General features: G+C 40.0%; 1 protein-coding gene across 1 annotated transcript; it reads right to left on the minus strand.

Annotated features, from left to right (window-relative positions):
• Positions 1-10,165: 10,165 nt before the first annotated feature.
• Positions 10,166-13,325, minus strand: LOC121524727 (fibroblast growth factor receptor 1-A-like). Its single transcript, XM_041810210.1, has 5 exons — positions 13,162-13,325; positions 11,821-12,011; positions 11,529-11,709; positions 10,655-10,845; positions 10,166-10,541 (listed from the first exon to the last, which is right to left on the minus strand). Exons 1-5 carry the CDS (start codon positions 13,253-13,255, stop codon positions 10,377-10,379), a joined length of 822 nt encoding a protein of 273 aa, XP_041666144.1. The 5' UTR covers positions 13,256-13,325; the 3' UTR covers positions 10,166-10,376.
• Between the last annotated feature and the right edge of the window lie 2,082 nt (positions 13,326-15,407).

Genomic DNA, 15,407 nt, shown 5'->3' on the forward strand with positions numbered 1-15,407 from the left:
CCCTGGCTGATGTGTTCTTCATGTCTGACAGCATGATTTCAATCATAAGATTTGGTTTAATTTGCAGATAAGGCACAGGTTTACATCTAGTGCAAAAGTGTGAGGTAGATTTCAGCTTATTCATCTGCCATATTGGATTTTCCAACAGAGGCAACAAAATTAGGAAAAGGGCAAAAATGGTTCGTGGTGGAAAGAGTTTAAAAGTGGCAGAGATGGTAGAAAATGTGATTAAAAAGTGGCAAAAATGAATGTAATGAGGCAAACATGGATAGAAAAGGTGGTGAAATGGAATATTACAAGGAGGAGAAATGGATTAAAGTGGCAAATAAGAAAAAGTGGTGAAAATTAAAAAGTGTTAAACATGGGCAGAAAACTGGTAAAAAGGCATTTAATAGTGGCCATATTGGGTCAAAAGAGGCAATAACAGGCAGAAAGTGGCAAAAATGGGCAAAAGGGTGATGAAATGCATTTTATTGGTTAAAAAAATATTTTAAAGAGGAAAAAAAAGGGGAAATTGGAAAATCATAAAGTCAAAATGGGAAGAGAAATGATTAAAGGGGATAAAAAAAGTAGTTTAAACAATTACTCTATTCTCTGGGTTTATCAGGGTCTATTCTCTGGTTTATCAGGGTCTATTCTCTGGTTTATCAGGGTCCATTCTCTGGGTTTATCAGGGTCTATTCTCTGGTTTATCAGGGTCCATTCTCTGGGTTTATCAGGGTCCATTCTCTGGGTCTATCAGGGTCCATTCTCTGGGTTTATCAGGGTCCATTCTCTGGGTTTATCAGGGTCTATTCTCTGGTTTATCAGGGTCTATTCTCTGGTTTATCAGGGTCCATTCTCTGGGTTTATCAGGGTCCATTCTCTGGGTCTATCAGGGTCCATTCTCTGGGTTTATCAGGGTCCATTCTCTGGGTTTATCAGGGTCCATTCTCTGGGTTTATCAGGGTCCATTCTCTGGGTTTATCAGGGTCCATTCTCTGGGTCTATCAGGGTCCATTCTCTGGGTTTATCAGGGTCCATTCTCTGGGTTTATCAGGGTCTATTCTCTGGTCTATCAGGGTCCATTCTCTGGGTCTATCAGGGTCCATTCTCTGGGTTTATCAGGGTCTATTCTCTGGTTTATCAGGGTCCATTCTCTGGGTTTATCAGGGTCCATTCTCTGGGTTTATCAGGGTCTATTCTCTGGTTTATCAGGGTCCATTCTCTGGGTTTATCAGGGTCCATTCTCTGGGTCTATCAGGGTCCATTCTCTGGGTTTATCAGGGTCTATTCTCTGGTTTATCAGGGTCCATTCTCTGGGTTTATCAGGGTCCATTCTCTGGGTTTATCAGGGTCTATTCTCTGGTTTATCAGGGTCCATTCTCTGGGTCTATCAGGGTCCATTCTCTGGGTCTATCAGGGTCCATTCTCTGGGTCTATCAGGGTCCATTCTCTGGGTTTATCAGGGTCTATTCTCTGGTTTATCAGGGTCCATTCTCTGGGTTTATCAGGGTCCATTCTCTGGGTTTATCAGGGTCCATTCTCTGGGTCTATCAGGGTCCATTCTCTGGGTTTATCAGGGTCCATTCTCTGGTTTATCAGGGTCCATTCTCTGGGTTTATCAGGGTCCATTCTCTGGGTTTATCAGGGTCCATTCTCTGGGTTTATCAGGGGCCATTCTCTGGGTTTATCAGGGTCTATTCTCTGGTTTATCAGGGTCCATTCTCTGGGTTTATCAGGGGCCATTCTCTGGGTTTATCAGGGGCCATTCTCTGGGTTTATCAGGGTCCATTCTCTGGGTTTATCAGGGGCCATTCTCTGGGTTTATCAGGGGCCATTCTCTGGGTTTATCAGGGTCCATTCTCTGGGTTTATCAGGGGCCATTCTCTGGGTTTATCAGGGTCTATTCTCTGGTTTATCAGGGGCCATTCTCTGGGTTTATCAGGGGCCCAGCCAGTTCTCTGTGCTGGCCTGTCATTGATGAAGAGCGACTCCTAGGAGGAAAATAAAGCATGAATCCATCAGGATGACTTGTTTTATTTGTTCCTGGTACAAAAAACAGACAGATTACAGGAAGAGACGTTGGTCCAGGGTTTACCCATCATCCATCACACATGTCTGGTTTTCCCTGCAGCGGTACTTCCTCCCTCTGAGAGGAAATGTTGTGTTTCATATGACAGGAGCTCCATCCATCACGACTGTTCCCTCTGCAGCCTCCAGCAGACATTTATAACACACAACATGTGTGCTACGTGTGTTTGGTCACACACTAAATCAGTGCAAACAGCTCCTCTGCTTCCTCTGCTTCAGACTAACGTCCATTTTCTCCTCAGAGACGTCTGCTTCACCTGGAGGTCTGGATCATTTACAGATGAAACATGATCAGTCTCTACAGCTGTTTAAGATTACACATCTCAGTGAAAACCTTTTTTTATTCAAATCAGACTGAAAAAATCCCAGTGTGTCAAAGTTGTATTTGATTCTTCTCTGTGGTCAGATTTTCAGACTGAAAGACTTGAAAGGTATAAACTTTAAACAGATGAACAAACAAATAAAATCATCATGACAGGTTGAAAAAGAAGAACGTTACAATGTAACAGTGTTACAATTTCACAGCGATACAATATTACATTGTGGCAATGTTACAGTTTTAAAGTGTTATAATGTAACAGTGGTATAATGTTAGTGTTACAATGGCCCAGTTTTACATTGTCACAATGTTACAGTGTTGTTAAACTGTAACAGTGTTACAGAGTTACAATTCTACAGTGATACAATATAACATTGTAACAATATTACAGTTTGACAGTGTAACCGGGGCCTAGCTTACAATATCAATAGCACATTGTTACAGTGTTACCGTTTACCGTTTACCGTTGTCTAGACTGAATGAATGTGTTGGGAACAAAATGAGGCAAAAACACATGGAGGAGAAAAGTGAAAAAATCCAAAAAGCAGTTTCTCTCAAAAACGGAAAAGTCTGTGATGTATGGGAGCCCTAAGTGGACATTTAGTTTTTTCTTCTGTACTGACAATAGCCGAGATCAGACACATTATATGATGAATTAAGAAGTAAATGTTTTTACATGTTAACAGTGATTTCCAGTGTCATACATGTTAACTTCATAAGCGTTGAACATGATCATTGTACAACCCCTATTCCAGAAAAGTTGGGGCGCTGTGTAAAATGATTGTAAATCTCATAAACCCAGATTTTATTCTCAATAGAACATCAACAAACCATCAGATGTTTAGACAGTTTACCATTTCATGCAGATATTTGCTGATTTTGATGGCAGCAAAATATCTTTAAAAAAAGTATGGACAGGGAAACAAAGGACTGGTGCTAATGAAAAACAGCTGTAGGAGCATTTTGCTAAAATATTAGGTTAATTGTTGACAGGTGAGTAACATGACTGAGTATGAGAGTGGTATTTTAGAGAGGCAGAGTCTCTCACAAGTAAAGATGGGCAGAGGTTCACCAATCTGAAAAACTGAGTTTAAAACTTGTGGAACAATTTCAGAAAATGATCACCCAACATAAAACTGCAAAGACTTTGAATCTCCCTCCATCTACAGTCCATAATCTCATCAACAGATTCAGAGAATCTGGAGAAATCTTTGTGAGCAGGGGACAAGGCTGAAGGGGCCCTCAGGGGCCACTGCATTAAAAACAGGCATGTAGTTGCATCTTTAGTGTTTGTATTTGAACTCTGCTGGTTATTTTTGGTGCTTTTACTGGTTGTATTCCTTCCTCCTATGGTAAACTGTGCAGCTTTTGCTCCAGGAATACTTCCTCATTGGTTTTCCTGCAGACGTAGAGTAAACAGCGGGGCGTTAGTGATTCCTGGAGATGGATGCTGTTAACAGCTGTCGTCAGCAGAGACCCCTCAGAGCCATCAGAGCTCCCCGCTGAGCCGCTGGAGGTAAACACTCCTCCTGAGGGTTTAAAGGCTCTTTCTCACCCCGTCTGATGGGACTTAATGGTCCGTCACGGCGAGGTGAGGAGCCATTATGGGTCAGCTATTAGCTGCTGTGACAGATGGCTGAGTGAGAGCCATCACGGTGTCACTTTACACCTCCGACACTGAGCCAACACGCCTGGACAAACACTGAGGAGTGATCTGGAGACGTACCTTCAATGGATGGTCCCACAAGAGGATTTCTGGGTACCCTGGTTTCTGAATGGGGATAAAGGACTTGGTATTGCTCCAGTAGACTGGTTCATCCTGCAGCAGTGAATCAGGCTGTGAAGTCTGTCCTCTAAAACCTCAAAATGTACTTCTAAGACCCTGTTTATACCTTACCTTAACATCCGGGACTGGAGTTTGGATACCAAGTGGTAATCCTTATCTGATATTCCATAGCTGAGACTGCACCCAGAGCTGGTCTGAGGTGGTTCCAGTGGACTGGACTGGTTGTGTAGACACCAACATGAAGTGGCATGCATCAAAGACCAACCCGTCAGCACAAAGACAAGATATTTCATGTTCAACTTTGTTGTTTTTCAGCTTCACAATGCTCCAACAGGTCTGGACTGCATCTAGTCCGGTCTAGGGCCCTACCCTCTTTCACTGTGAAGCCATGCTGTCGTAACTTATGCAGAGTGTGTCTTTGCATTGTCTAGATGAAATTATCAAGGACATTCCCGAGAAAGGCATCATCTAGATGCAGGGGTGTAACACGGGGGGACAACGGGTACTTAATACCCAGGCCCACAGTAGGAAGGGGCCCTTGAGAAGCCCACAATGAAAAGTGTGGTTTTTTTTACTTTTCTTAGCGTTTAGCAGTGGTGTGAACTGGGGGGGGGTCGCCCCCCCCTTCAGGGCCCAATTGTTGAAAAAAGCATGCTAAAGTGCCCTAAAATGCACAAAAAACAGCAAAAACTGGCAAATATATGAGATAAAAGTGACATTTAATGGCAAAAGACAGCTTAAATGGGTGAAAAGTGGCAAAAATGGAGGAGAAAAAGTGGCAAAAAAGGACAGAAAATGGCAAAATGTGGTTGAAAAGTGACAAAAATGTGTCACAAATGGCAAAAATGGTCAAAAAGTTGTAAAAACATGACAGAAAATGAGTGGAAAGTGACTAAAACAGCAAAGACTGGCAAACAATTGGGATAAATGTGACATTTAATGGCAAAAGGCAGCTTAAATGTGTGAAAAGTGGCAAAAATTGGGGAAAAAATGCAAATAGTAAAAAGCAGGATACATATCTGTAAAAATGAGGCGAAATTTGTCGCTTGGCTATTCGGCTAAGGGGCCCTGTGTAATATTCTTTCTAGGGGCCCTAAATCCGTAGCTACACTCCGGTCTAGATGGAGAATATGTTGCTCTTAAACCTCTATGTACCTGTCAAGGTGTGCTAGTGACCCATGCTAGTGGTGCTAACCCTCACAATGCTTTAAAAAATGGAAAATTAACTGATTTCTAAGAACAAATGGAGACCAAAGACTAGATATAGAAGCAAGAATCATAACAGTAATGAAAATGATCTAATGTGGCGTTACTAATATTATAATTATTATAGTTTTCTTTCTCCCATTATTTATTTATTTATTTATTTTTGGTCCCTCTTTCCTGTTTCTTTTTTTTTTCTTTTTCCATTCCTTCTTCAACATTAAGTATTTTTTTTTCTTTCTTCTGCATAAACCTCTCCCTTCCATAAATACACCCTGTCAGTATATACTGCTGTCTTAGTGTCTCCCCTCCTGTCTATCATCTATCTAAACAACTTAATCCGACAAACCATATCCTCACCTTTCTGTTATGTCTCCCCAGAACAAATACATGCACACACATATGTATGATGTATACACGCACACACACACACACACACACACGCACACAGACATTCAACACCTTCAGACAGTTAAAATGTTGAGTCCCTGCTCGTCTCTGTCTTGTCTCCACCGTCTGTATGTAATGCTTGTATGTTGTCCTTCACCTGTCATGTTCTGTCTTGCATCACTTAATAAATAAATTAAAAAATTAAATAAAATGGAAAAAAAAACCCTGACAATGTAACCCTCCTTTAGCCCGGAGGACTCCCCGGCCATTAGGTCCAAAAACTGTTTGAACTGTGGACTCGTCAGACCATAGCAGACTTTTCCACTTTAGGTCAGTCCATCACAGGTGAGCTCAGGCTCAGAGAAGTGGGCGGGGCTTCTAGATGTTGTCTATACTCTGTCTTTCCATGGTAGTCTTAACTTATATCAGCAACTAAACTTATTCCCATAGCTCCAGAAGGCACGGTTCTTCTTTTTGTACCATAGCAGTCCACATGTTTAGCCGAGGCCATTCTGACACCGTCAGGCACCTTAAAGGGGCCTACCAACTCACCTCCTCTGACTCCAGCCCAGAACATGACTCCACCTCCTCCTTGCTGACGTTGAGACATGGTGGCCATCCACCAGCCATCCAGAACTCCATCCATGTGGGCCGTCCGGGATAGCACAGCCCTCATCAGTGGACAAAACTGTTTGAAAATGAGTCTTTGTGTGTTTCCTTTCTCTTTGTGGGCGTTGGTTAATAAGCATGAAACCTCTGATTGGCTGAATAATGAGGAACAACCTCCTTTAATTAGGCTCACCTGGCAAACTAATGAGCACACCTGTCTGAGGTTAATGTCAGTGATGGAGACTGAGGTTAACATTAAATGTATATCCTTTGTGGGGAGGAGGTGGCCTGGTGGTCTGGGTGCTCCTGCCCGGGTTTGAATCCAGCCTGAGGCCCTTCATCACATGTCTCGCCCCCATTCTAGACCCTGTTTCTGACTCTGTCCACAGTCCTCCTCTATCTAATAAAGGAACAAAAATGCCCCAAAATAAATCTTAAAATAAACTAATGCATTGTAATGTGGGTTGTGAAGGACATGCAGGTCACTGTATTTGGTTTTTATTTACACTTTACACTACATCCAGACTCCTCTGGGTTTTTCTGTAGAAGTATTAGAATTGACTTTAAGATGTGGTAGAAATAGAACTTGTCAAAGTGCAAAAGAACCTAAAAACAGAAGTTTTAGGTTAAAAACAAACATTTCCACCTGTGATTGTCAGGTACTCTGGTAGAGACAGATGTCAGACACTCAGAGGAAGTTTTTTTAAGCTCTTTGCGCCATCTGGTGGATCTTCTACAAACTACACAATCAAAGTTAACAAGACTCTTTAAAGTAGGAGGACCAACTACAGGATCTTTCAGATAGATGCCTGGTTTAACACCAGTGTGAATCAGGCAGGATCCTTTTTAGTTTCTGAACCTTGAACCTTTTTAAAAATCAAATCTACGATCTCTGAGCGTCCTCTGTGTTTGTTCTTGCTGTGACTCCAGGATTAAATGTGTCAGAGGTCTTTAGAGCAGAGTCCAGTCAGAGCACAAACATTCAGATCAATACTGGTGATCAGTTCTCGCAGGAGTCTGGCACTCATGAGCCTTCAGCTGGTCTGGGTTGTTCAGTCTGGGGTCTCTCTTCAGATCCCCTATGGGGTTCGGGTCAGACCAGTCAAACCCAGTACTACCAGGGTCAGTAAACCATTCTCTGGTAGTTCTGGTTTCACTGTGGGCAGGTGTCAGGATCTCCATGAAGATTCTGGAAGCTTGAAGGGCTCTGGAGTCTCCTGGTCCTGGATGACAGCGCTGACTCTGGACTTGATAAAGACCAGCGGCCCAACAGCAGCAGATGACACGGACCCCAGTCACTCCTATTACTGACACTTATTTTTGCCCTTTTCACCCATTTCTGCAATGTCTAGCCCACTTCACCTGCTTAGGCCATTTTTTTGCCAATTATATCCTGTTTTGCACTTTTTCCACTTATTTCTGCCATTTCTTAAATCACCTTTTGCCCTTCTGTTCTCTAATTTTTCACAGTTTTTGCCATATTTTTGTTCATCTTTTCAATTTTTTTTTGCCATTTTTTAATTTCATTTTAGTCCATTTTTTGCCACTAGATCTTTTTTCACCTTTAATCCATTTTACCCTTTTTATACCAATTTCTGCCACTTTTTCATTTTATTTTTTTACCACTTCTGTCCTTTTTTGCTACTTTTTGCCCATATTTGCAATATTTTGCTCACATTTTTGACACTTTTATGCCATTTCTGCACATTTTCTATTATTTCTTGTAATACTTTATATCCTTTTTTTATCCATTTGTTGCTGGTTTTTGCCACATTATGTTCATTTTTTGTCTTTTTTTTTGCTGATTTTTTCTGACAATTTTAGACAATTTTTGCCACTGGAACATTTTTTTTGCTACTTTTATCCAGTTTTTGCCCTTTTTATACCCATTTCTGCTCCCTTTGTTATTTATTTATTATTATTTATATTTCCAACCACTTTTCCCCTTTTTTGCCCCTTTTTGCCAATATTTGAAATGTTTTTGCCCAATTTTTTTTCTCCAATTTTACCCCTTTTTTGCCACTTGAAATCCATTTTAAACCCTTTCCTGTTCCACTTTCAGTCCCTTTTAAAAATCCACTTTTTGACAATATTTGTCATGTTTGTTTTGCAGATTTTTGACAACTTTAACCCCCTTTTTGTGCCACAATAACGTTTTTGCAGCTTTTATACAGCTTTTGCCCTTTTATACCCATTTGGCACTATTTTGTTTTTTTACCACTTTTGCCCCTTTTTGCTACTTTTGCCCATATTTTGCAATGCTTTTGCTCCCATTTTTGCCAATTTTATTTATTCATTTTTTCCTAATTTTGACACTTATATGCCACATTTTTAACTTATTTCTGTTAATACTTTATATCCTTTTTTGATCTATTTGTTTCCGTTTTTTCTACATTATATTTATTTATTGTCATTTTTTTGCTGACTTTTGCAGATTTTGACCATTTTAGCCCATTTAATCACTGGAACTTTTTAGGATACTTTATTCAGTTTTTGCCCTTTTTATACTTATTTCTGCTCCTGTTGTTATTTATTTATTCATTTTTAACGACTTTGACCATTTTTTGCCACTTGGATTCCATTTTTGCACTTTTTAAAAACTTCTTTCTTGTACCTTTTCCTTCTTTTTCAAAATCCACTTTTTGCCCATTTGTTGCAGATTTTGACGACTTCAACCCATTTTTTGCCCCTAAATTTTTCTGCTACATTTATATAGTTGTTGCCCTTTTATATCCATTACTGCTCCTTTTTTATTCAATTATTATTTTTAACCCTTTCCTGTTTTTTGCCCCATTTTCCAATATTTGCAATGTTTTTTCCATTTTTTTAGGCAATTTTATCAATTTTTTGCCACTTGAATTCCAATTTAATTTTTTAAAAAATTTTTCTAACCACTTTTGCACCTTTATGTGCAATATTTTTGCTCCGATTTCTTATTTCTGTTAATACTTTATATCATTTTTGATCCAATTTTTGCCACATTAAGTTCATTTATTGTCATTTTTTGCTGATCTTGACAACTTTTGCCCATTTAATCACTGGAACATTTTTGGATACTTTATTCAGTTTTTGCCCTTTTTATACCCATTTCTGCTCCTTTTGTTATTTATTTATTTATTTATTTATTTATTTTTAACCGCATTTACCCTTTTTTGCCACTTGGATTCCCTTTTTCCACTTTTTAAACGTATTTTTTGTACCTTTTTCTGTCCATTTTAAAAATCCACTTCTTGTACATTTTGCAGATTTGGACAACTTTAATCCTCTTTTTTTTTTCTTTTTTTTTTTTGGCCACTAAATGTTTTTGTTAACTTTATCCAATTTTTGCACCTTTTACACCCATTTAAACACTTTTTGCCCATTTCTGTGATTTTGCCTGCTTAAAAGCCATTTGACCACTTTTTGCTGATTTTCTACACTTTTGGCTCCTTGTACCTATTTTTAACGCTTGTTGCCATATTTGCCACTTTGTACCCAGTTTACCCATTTATGCTGTTTTGCCTTAACTTAATCCTGGCCTTTTTTCCTCTTTCCAAACTCATAGGGTTAGGGTTAGGGTTCGTTTACAGAGGAAGTTGTCTCAGTTTGTCCTATAATATCGTCTAGCACTCTGACGTTTAGTTACACCCTGGCGTAGCTATGTAGTCACATTAGTTTCCCTCTTGTTCAGAGGGACATCCTCATCGTTAACATCACTAATAAAACTGTAATTCTGTTTGAAGAAAAAGACATGTTGAAAAAGTCTTTATACTACAGCATGAATAAATGAAACTCCTCCTTTGCTGCTTTGATCAGAGTGGTTTTTATTCAGGTTCAAATATGGATATCACAGATTAACTTATAAATGGACCATGATTTTGCTGAAGTCCATGGTCCCCAGTTTTGGCCCTCCCCTGTATCCCCTCTTATTGCTGAGCTTGCATGTCTGACATTTTCAGTGTTGTGGTTCTGACAAACCAGTTCAGAATCATGTGTGGGTCACACGTCCCTGGATCTTCAGAGTCTGGGAATATTATGGCTGGGTCTGTTGACAACTGTGAGCTTGGCAGAGCGATGAGAGATCCCAAACATGTTTCCCACCAGACAGGTGTACTCTCCTGCATCATCCAGAGACACGTTCCTCAGAGTCAGAACATCCATGCCTTTATCTCTACCTGAAGTCTGCAAACCAGAAACATTTAAAATGATCAATTACATCAAGAAAGATGCATTATTATCTAATAAATGTAACATGGAACTATTTCCTGTAGCGGATGAATACATGGCTGGCAAACCTTGAGCACACGGACGTAGGGATGTCCATCTGGTCCAACAGCACTGCCGTTGATGGTGATGTGTTTCAGCCACTGGATGTGGAGAAAAACTCCACTCAGGACCTTACATTCAAAGGTCACATCACTGCCGACAGCTGCAGTTTGGTCTGCCGGCAGACTGTCCTGCAGGAGCGGTCTGCTAGGCTCCGCCTCTGGAAGACAAGGTGTGGAAAATGTTGGAGATGAACACGATCTGACAGTGTCTGACTCAGACCCCAGCCTCCTCCTTTATACCATAAAGCTACCCTCCTCCACCCCAGCCTCCTCCTTTATACCATAAAGCTACCCTCCTCCACCCCAGCCTCCTCCTTTATACCATAAAGCTACCCTCCTCCACCCCAGCCTCCTCCTTTATTGTATAAAGCGTCACCTCCTCCACCCCAGCCTCCTCCTTTATACCATAAAACTTTTTGACAAAAGTATTTAATGACAAAGCTTAAATGGGCAAAAATTGGGAGCAAGAGGCTGAAAAGTACGACAGTAGAACAGTGAAAATGGCCCAAGAATAGCCCAAGTTATGAGGAGTTGAAGAAAAGGCAGATTTGTGAAATCTGTTAAACAAAGTTAAATATTTTAAAAATGATTAAAGTTAGAAATGAGAAAAGTCATAGCAATCGAATGACGAAGAAACTGAACTTTTAAAGTTTAAACACTGTCGATACAAAAAATTATGAAGGAGGAGACAGCCGGCGCGGAGGGCGAATAATGATAAAGAAAATGGCCGACGCAAATATCAATAGTCTGGATGCTTACTCAGCATCCCCACTGACTAATTCTATTATGCTATGGTTCAAACAGCAGCATTTCAGATGAAATTATATATTGGTTGAAATACCTGGAGGAAACATCTCCAGAGTCTGGGGAATATTACCGCTGGGTCCGCTGACAACCGTGAGCCTGACAGAGTGATAGGCGATCCCAAACGTGTTTCCAGCCAGACAGGTGTACTGTCCTGCATCATCCAGAGACACGTTCCTCAGAGTCAAGATCTCCATGTCTTCATCTTTTCCTGAAGTCTGAAAACCAGGAAGACATTTAGGATTAATCATCATATCATCAATGAATTTTATCTAGTTAATGTAATTGGGAACTATTTCCTACAGCGGATGAATACATGGCATACAAACCTTGAGCACACGGACATAGGGAAGTCCATCTGGTCCAACATCACTGCCGTTGATGGTGAGATGTTTCAGCCACTGGATGTGTGGAGACGGTTCACTCAGGACCTTACATTCAAAGGTCACATCACTGCCGACAGCTGCAGTTTGGTCTTTCAGCAGACCGTCCTGCAGGATCGGTCTGTGTGGCTTCAGCTCTGGAAGATGAAGATGTTGGAGATGAACACAGTCTGACAGTACAGGATTCGATGAAGCAGAGGGTTACTTCCTGCAGGACATGGAAGTCACACACTCTGCTGTGATCTTAATTAATACACCTTTCAAATGTGCACCTACACAGGGCACCTGGATTTTTGCAGAATTACTGTCCACTATTGCCCCAGTTTTGCTTAGATTTGCCAAAATCTATGGCAGCTGAGGTTTGCTACTAGACATAGCTCTTCTATTCTCACCTCTCTCATCATCTCCTCTATCCCCACCTTTAGCTGAAGGAGTTCAACACTTTACTTATTCTGTTCCTAGGGTCCAAAGGCTTATAGTTGGGAGGATTCCTGTGTTGCTAGTGCGTTGCCTTCAGCCTCTTTACATCTATGGCGCTGTCGTACACCATGGGGATGTCCTTAGGAGATGAGATTTTCGAAGCCTAACCCTAGGGGTTGGAACGCCCAAGTCCTCACCTTCACCTGCCACCCAGTCTGCTTGGCACCTGACTTCTATTGTCACCCCTACATGTTGTTAATTTGGGCCCTGTGGAGGAAAGCCCTACCACCAGATGCCCGGTGTAGAGCTCTGGCTCCAGGGTATGGCACTGGTTCCCCACTAGCCTTGGTAGCTCTATTTTGACTCAGCCGATTCAAGGGGATTTCTGAATTGGTCTTAGCTTGGACCCTCTCCACAATTCACAATCCCACCAGGAAAACCTTTTTCTATCCTCATCCTGTAGAACCAGCAGCTCTCGCCCTACTGACCAGCCTTCTTTCTTCTCTAAATGTTGCTTTCAGAAGTCCTCATCTGTGCTGTTTATCCAGGGTTCATTGGAGGTCAGAATTATTCTTTACTCTCCACGTTTGCCTTTGTTAGTCTAAAACAACATGTTTGCTGCAGTTGGTCAGTCTTTCATCAGGCCAGGTCTTTCTTTTATTTGTTCTTTAATGCTGGGAATAGACGGGGCAGATGACCTCTTGACCTTGACTTTGGGTTACATTTTCCTGCTTTAGTTGTGTTGATTAAATAGAGGCCTGTACTTTCAATCTTAGCTGAATTATTGATCAAAGTCTCATTGATATATTGACTCCTTCCACTTCAACTATGCTATTAAGAAGACTACACATTGGTGAAATGTCCTACCTTGGTCCTCTGTGGCTGGTCTGGATCTGGTCCCTGGAACCAGAACCAGCACGATGCTCCACAGCATCAGCACAGTCTGGGTTGTAGACGACATTTCATCAGATCTGGACCTTTTTGAAGATTAAGTTCCAGATTGAACAGACGTCTCTTCTGCCTCTGGGTGAAAGAACCTTCTGGCAGAAATCCCTGATGGCAAACTTTGAGGCAACAAGGACTAACCAATCACAGCACAGGAGGGCGGGGACTAGCAGAGCTGCAAAAATGCTTCTCCTTGAAATGCAGATACTATATTTAATCCAGGCAAATTTAAATGTTGATTAATAAGAAGTGAAGAAACCTCCCTCTGGTGTTGTTCATGTGAGCCCTTCCAGTGTTTGACAGGATTCTCAGACTCCTGTCCAATTTTATCTCAAATATAAGTCCATACTTACACTCAGGCAAGGGTGAAATTTTAGATTTTGGAGGTCAAATGTCAGGGTCAGGGAGCTTGCACACTTCCCTTTCTATTGAAATTACATCTCAAGAAAGCTTTGAAAGATTTTCTGCAAACTTTGCGCAAATATTTACATTTATCCAAAGATTAACTGATTATATTTTGAAGGGAAAAGGTCAAAGGTCTGTTGGGAATCAGCCACGTGGACAACAAGACTTGAGCCTGTTTTTTTGTTTCCCAGTAGACTTTGAAAAAGGACCCGTTCTCCTCCCTGTGGACTCCCTGATAGGAGGAGACCCTACAGGTGCTCCATGGGTAATTAACACCAGTGTTTGCAGATCATGAACAATCAAGTTTTCTTAAAAAGAGGCCAATATCATAAAAGCATGCTTTCTGCAGCAGTTTTAATTTGGCCAACTAAAAATGTTTGTTGACCTTTTCTACCTGAAGAAGATGAAACTAAAGGTTCTTGCACACTTTTTTAACCATTTCCCCCACATTTTTTAGACTTTATGCCATTTTTACACATTCTTCAAACTGTTCTTTCTGTTAAAACTTTATATCCTTTTTTGATCCAATTTGTTTCCTGTTTTTGCCACATTATGTTCATTTATTGTCATTTTTAGCAGATTTTGACAATTTTAGCCCATTTAAGCGCTGGAACACTTTTGGATACTTTTATCAAGTTTTTTCTCTTTTAATACCCATTTTTGCTCCTTTACTTATTTATTTATTTATTTATTATTTTTAACCACATCTGCCTTTTTGCCCCTTTTTGCCAATATTTGCTATGTTTTTGCCCAATATTTTACCAATTTTATCCCTTGTTGCCAGTTGAATTCCATTTCGACACTTTATTTCCACTTTCAGTCCTTTTTTAAAAATCCATTTTTTGCTATTTTTGGCAGACTTTTGACAATTAACCCATTTGTTTGCCACAAGAACATTTTTTGAAGCTTTTATCCAGTTTTTGCCCTGTCATACCGATTTTTGCACTAGTTATATTTTAACCACTTTTGCTCCTTTTTGCCCATCTTTTCAATGTTTTTTCGCACAGTTTTACACTTTTATGCATTTTTGAACATATTTTTTTGTCTTATTTTTTGGATACTTTATTTCCTTTTTGGATCTAATTTGTTTCCTGTTTTTGCCACTTTATTTTCATTTACCGTCATTTTTTGCTGATTTTTGCAGATTTTGACAATTTTAGCCAGTTTAACCACTGGAACATTTTTGATACTTTTATCCAGTTTTTCCCCTTTTTATACCAATTTCTGACCCTTTTGTTATTTATTTATTTGTTTACTTATTTATTTTTAACCACTTTTGCCCTTTTTGCCCCTTCTTGCCACTTGGATTCCATTTTTGCACTTTTTTAAACTTTGGCACTTTTTTCTGTCCTTTTTTGAAAATCCACTTTTTTGCCTATATTCGCCTTTTTTTGAGGATTTTTGACAACTTAAACCGATGGTTTTTGCCACAAGAACATTTTTTTTGCTGCTTCTGTAGGTTTTTGCCTTTTCAAACCACTTTTGCCCCTTTATTGCTACTTCTTGCCCATATTTGCAATGTTTTTGCTCCCATTTTTGCCAATTTTATCCTTTTTTCATTTTTTTAAAAACTTTTATGCAATTTTTATACATTTTTCAATATTTCTTGTAATATTTATTTATTAGCCACTTTTGCCCTTTCTTGCCACTTGGATTCCATTTTTGCACTTTTTAAACTTATTTCTTGTTCTTTCTTCTGTCATTTTTTATAATCCAGTTCTTGCCCATTTTTTGCAGATTTTGACAACTTCAACCCATTTTTT

The sequence above is a fragment of the Cheilinus undulatus genome, linkage group 17 (assembly GCF_018320785.1).
Source record: "Cheilinus undulatus linkage group 17, ASM1832078v1, whole genome shotgun sequence".
Classification (NCBI taxonomy): domain Eukaryota; kingdom Metazoa; phylum Chordata; class Actinopteri; order Labriformes; family Labridae; genus Cheilinus; species Cheilinus undulatus.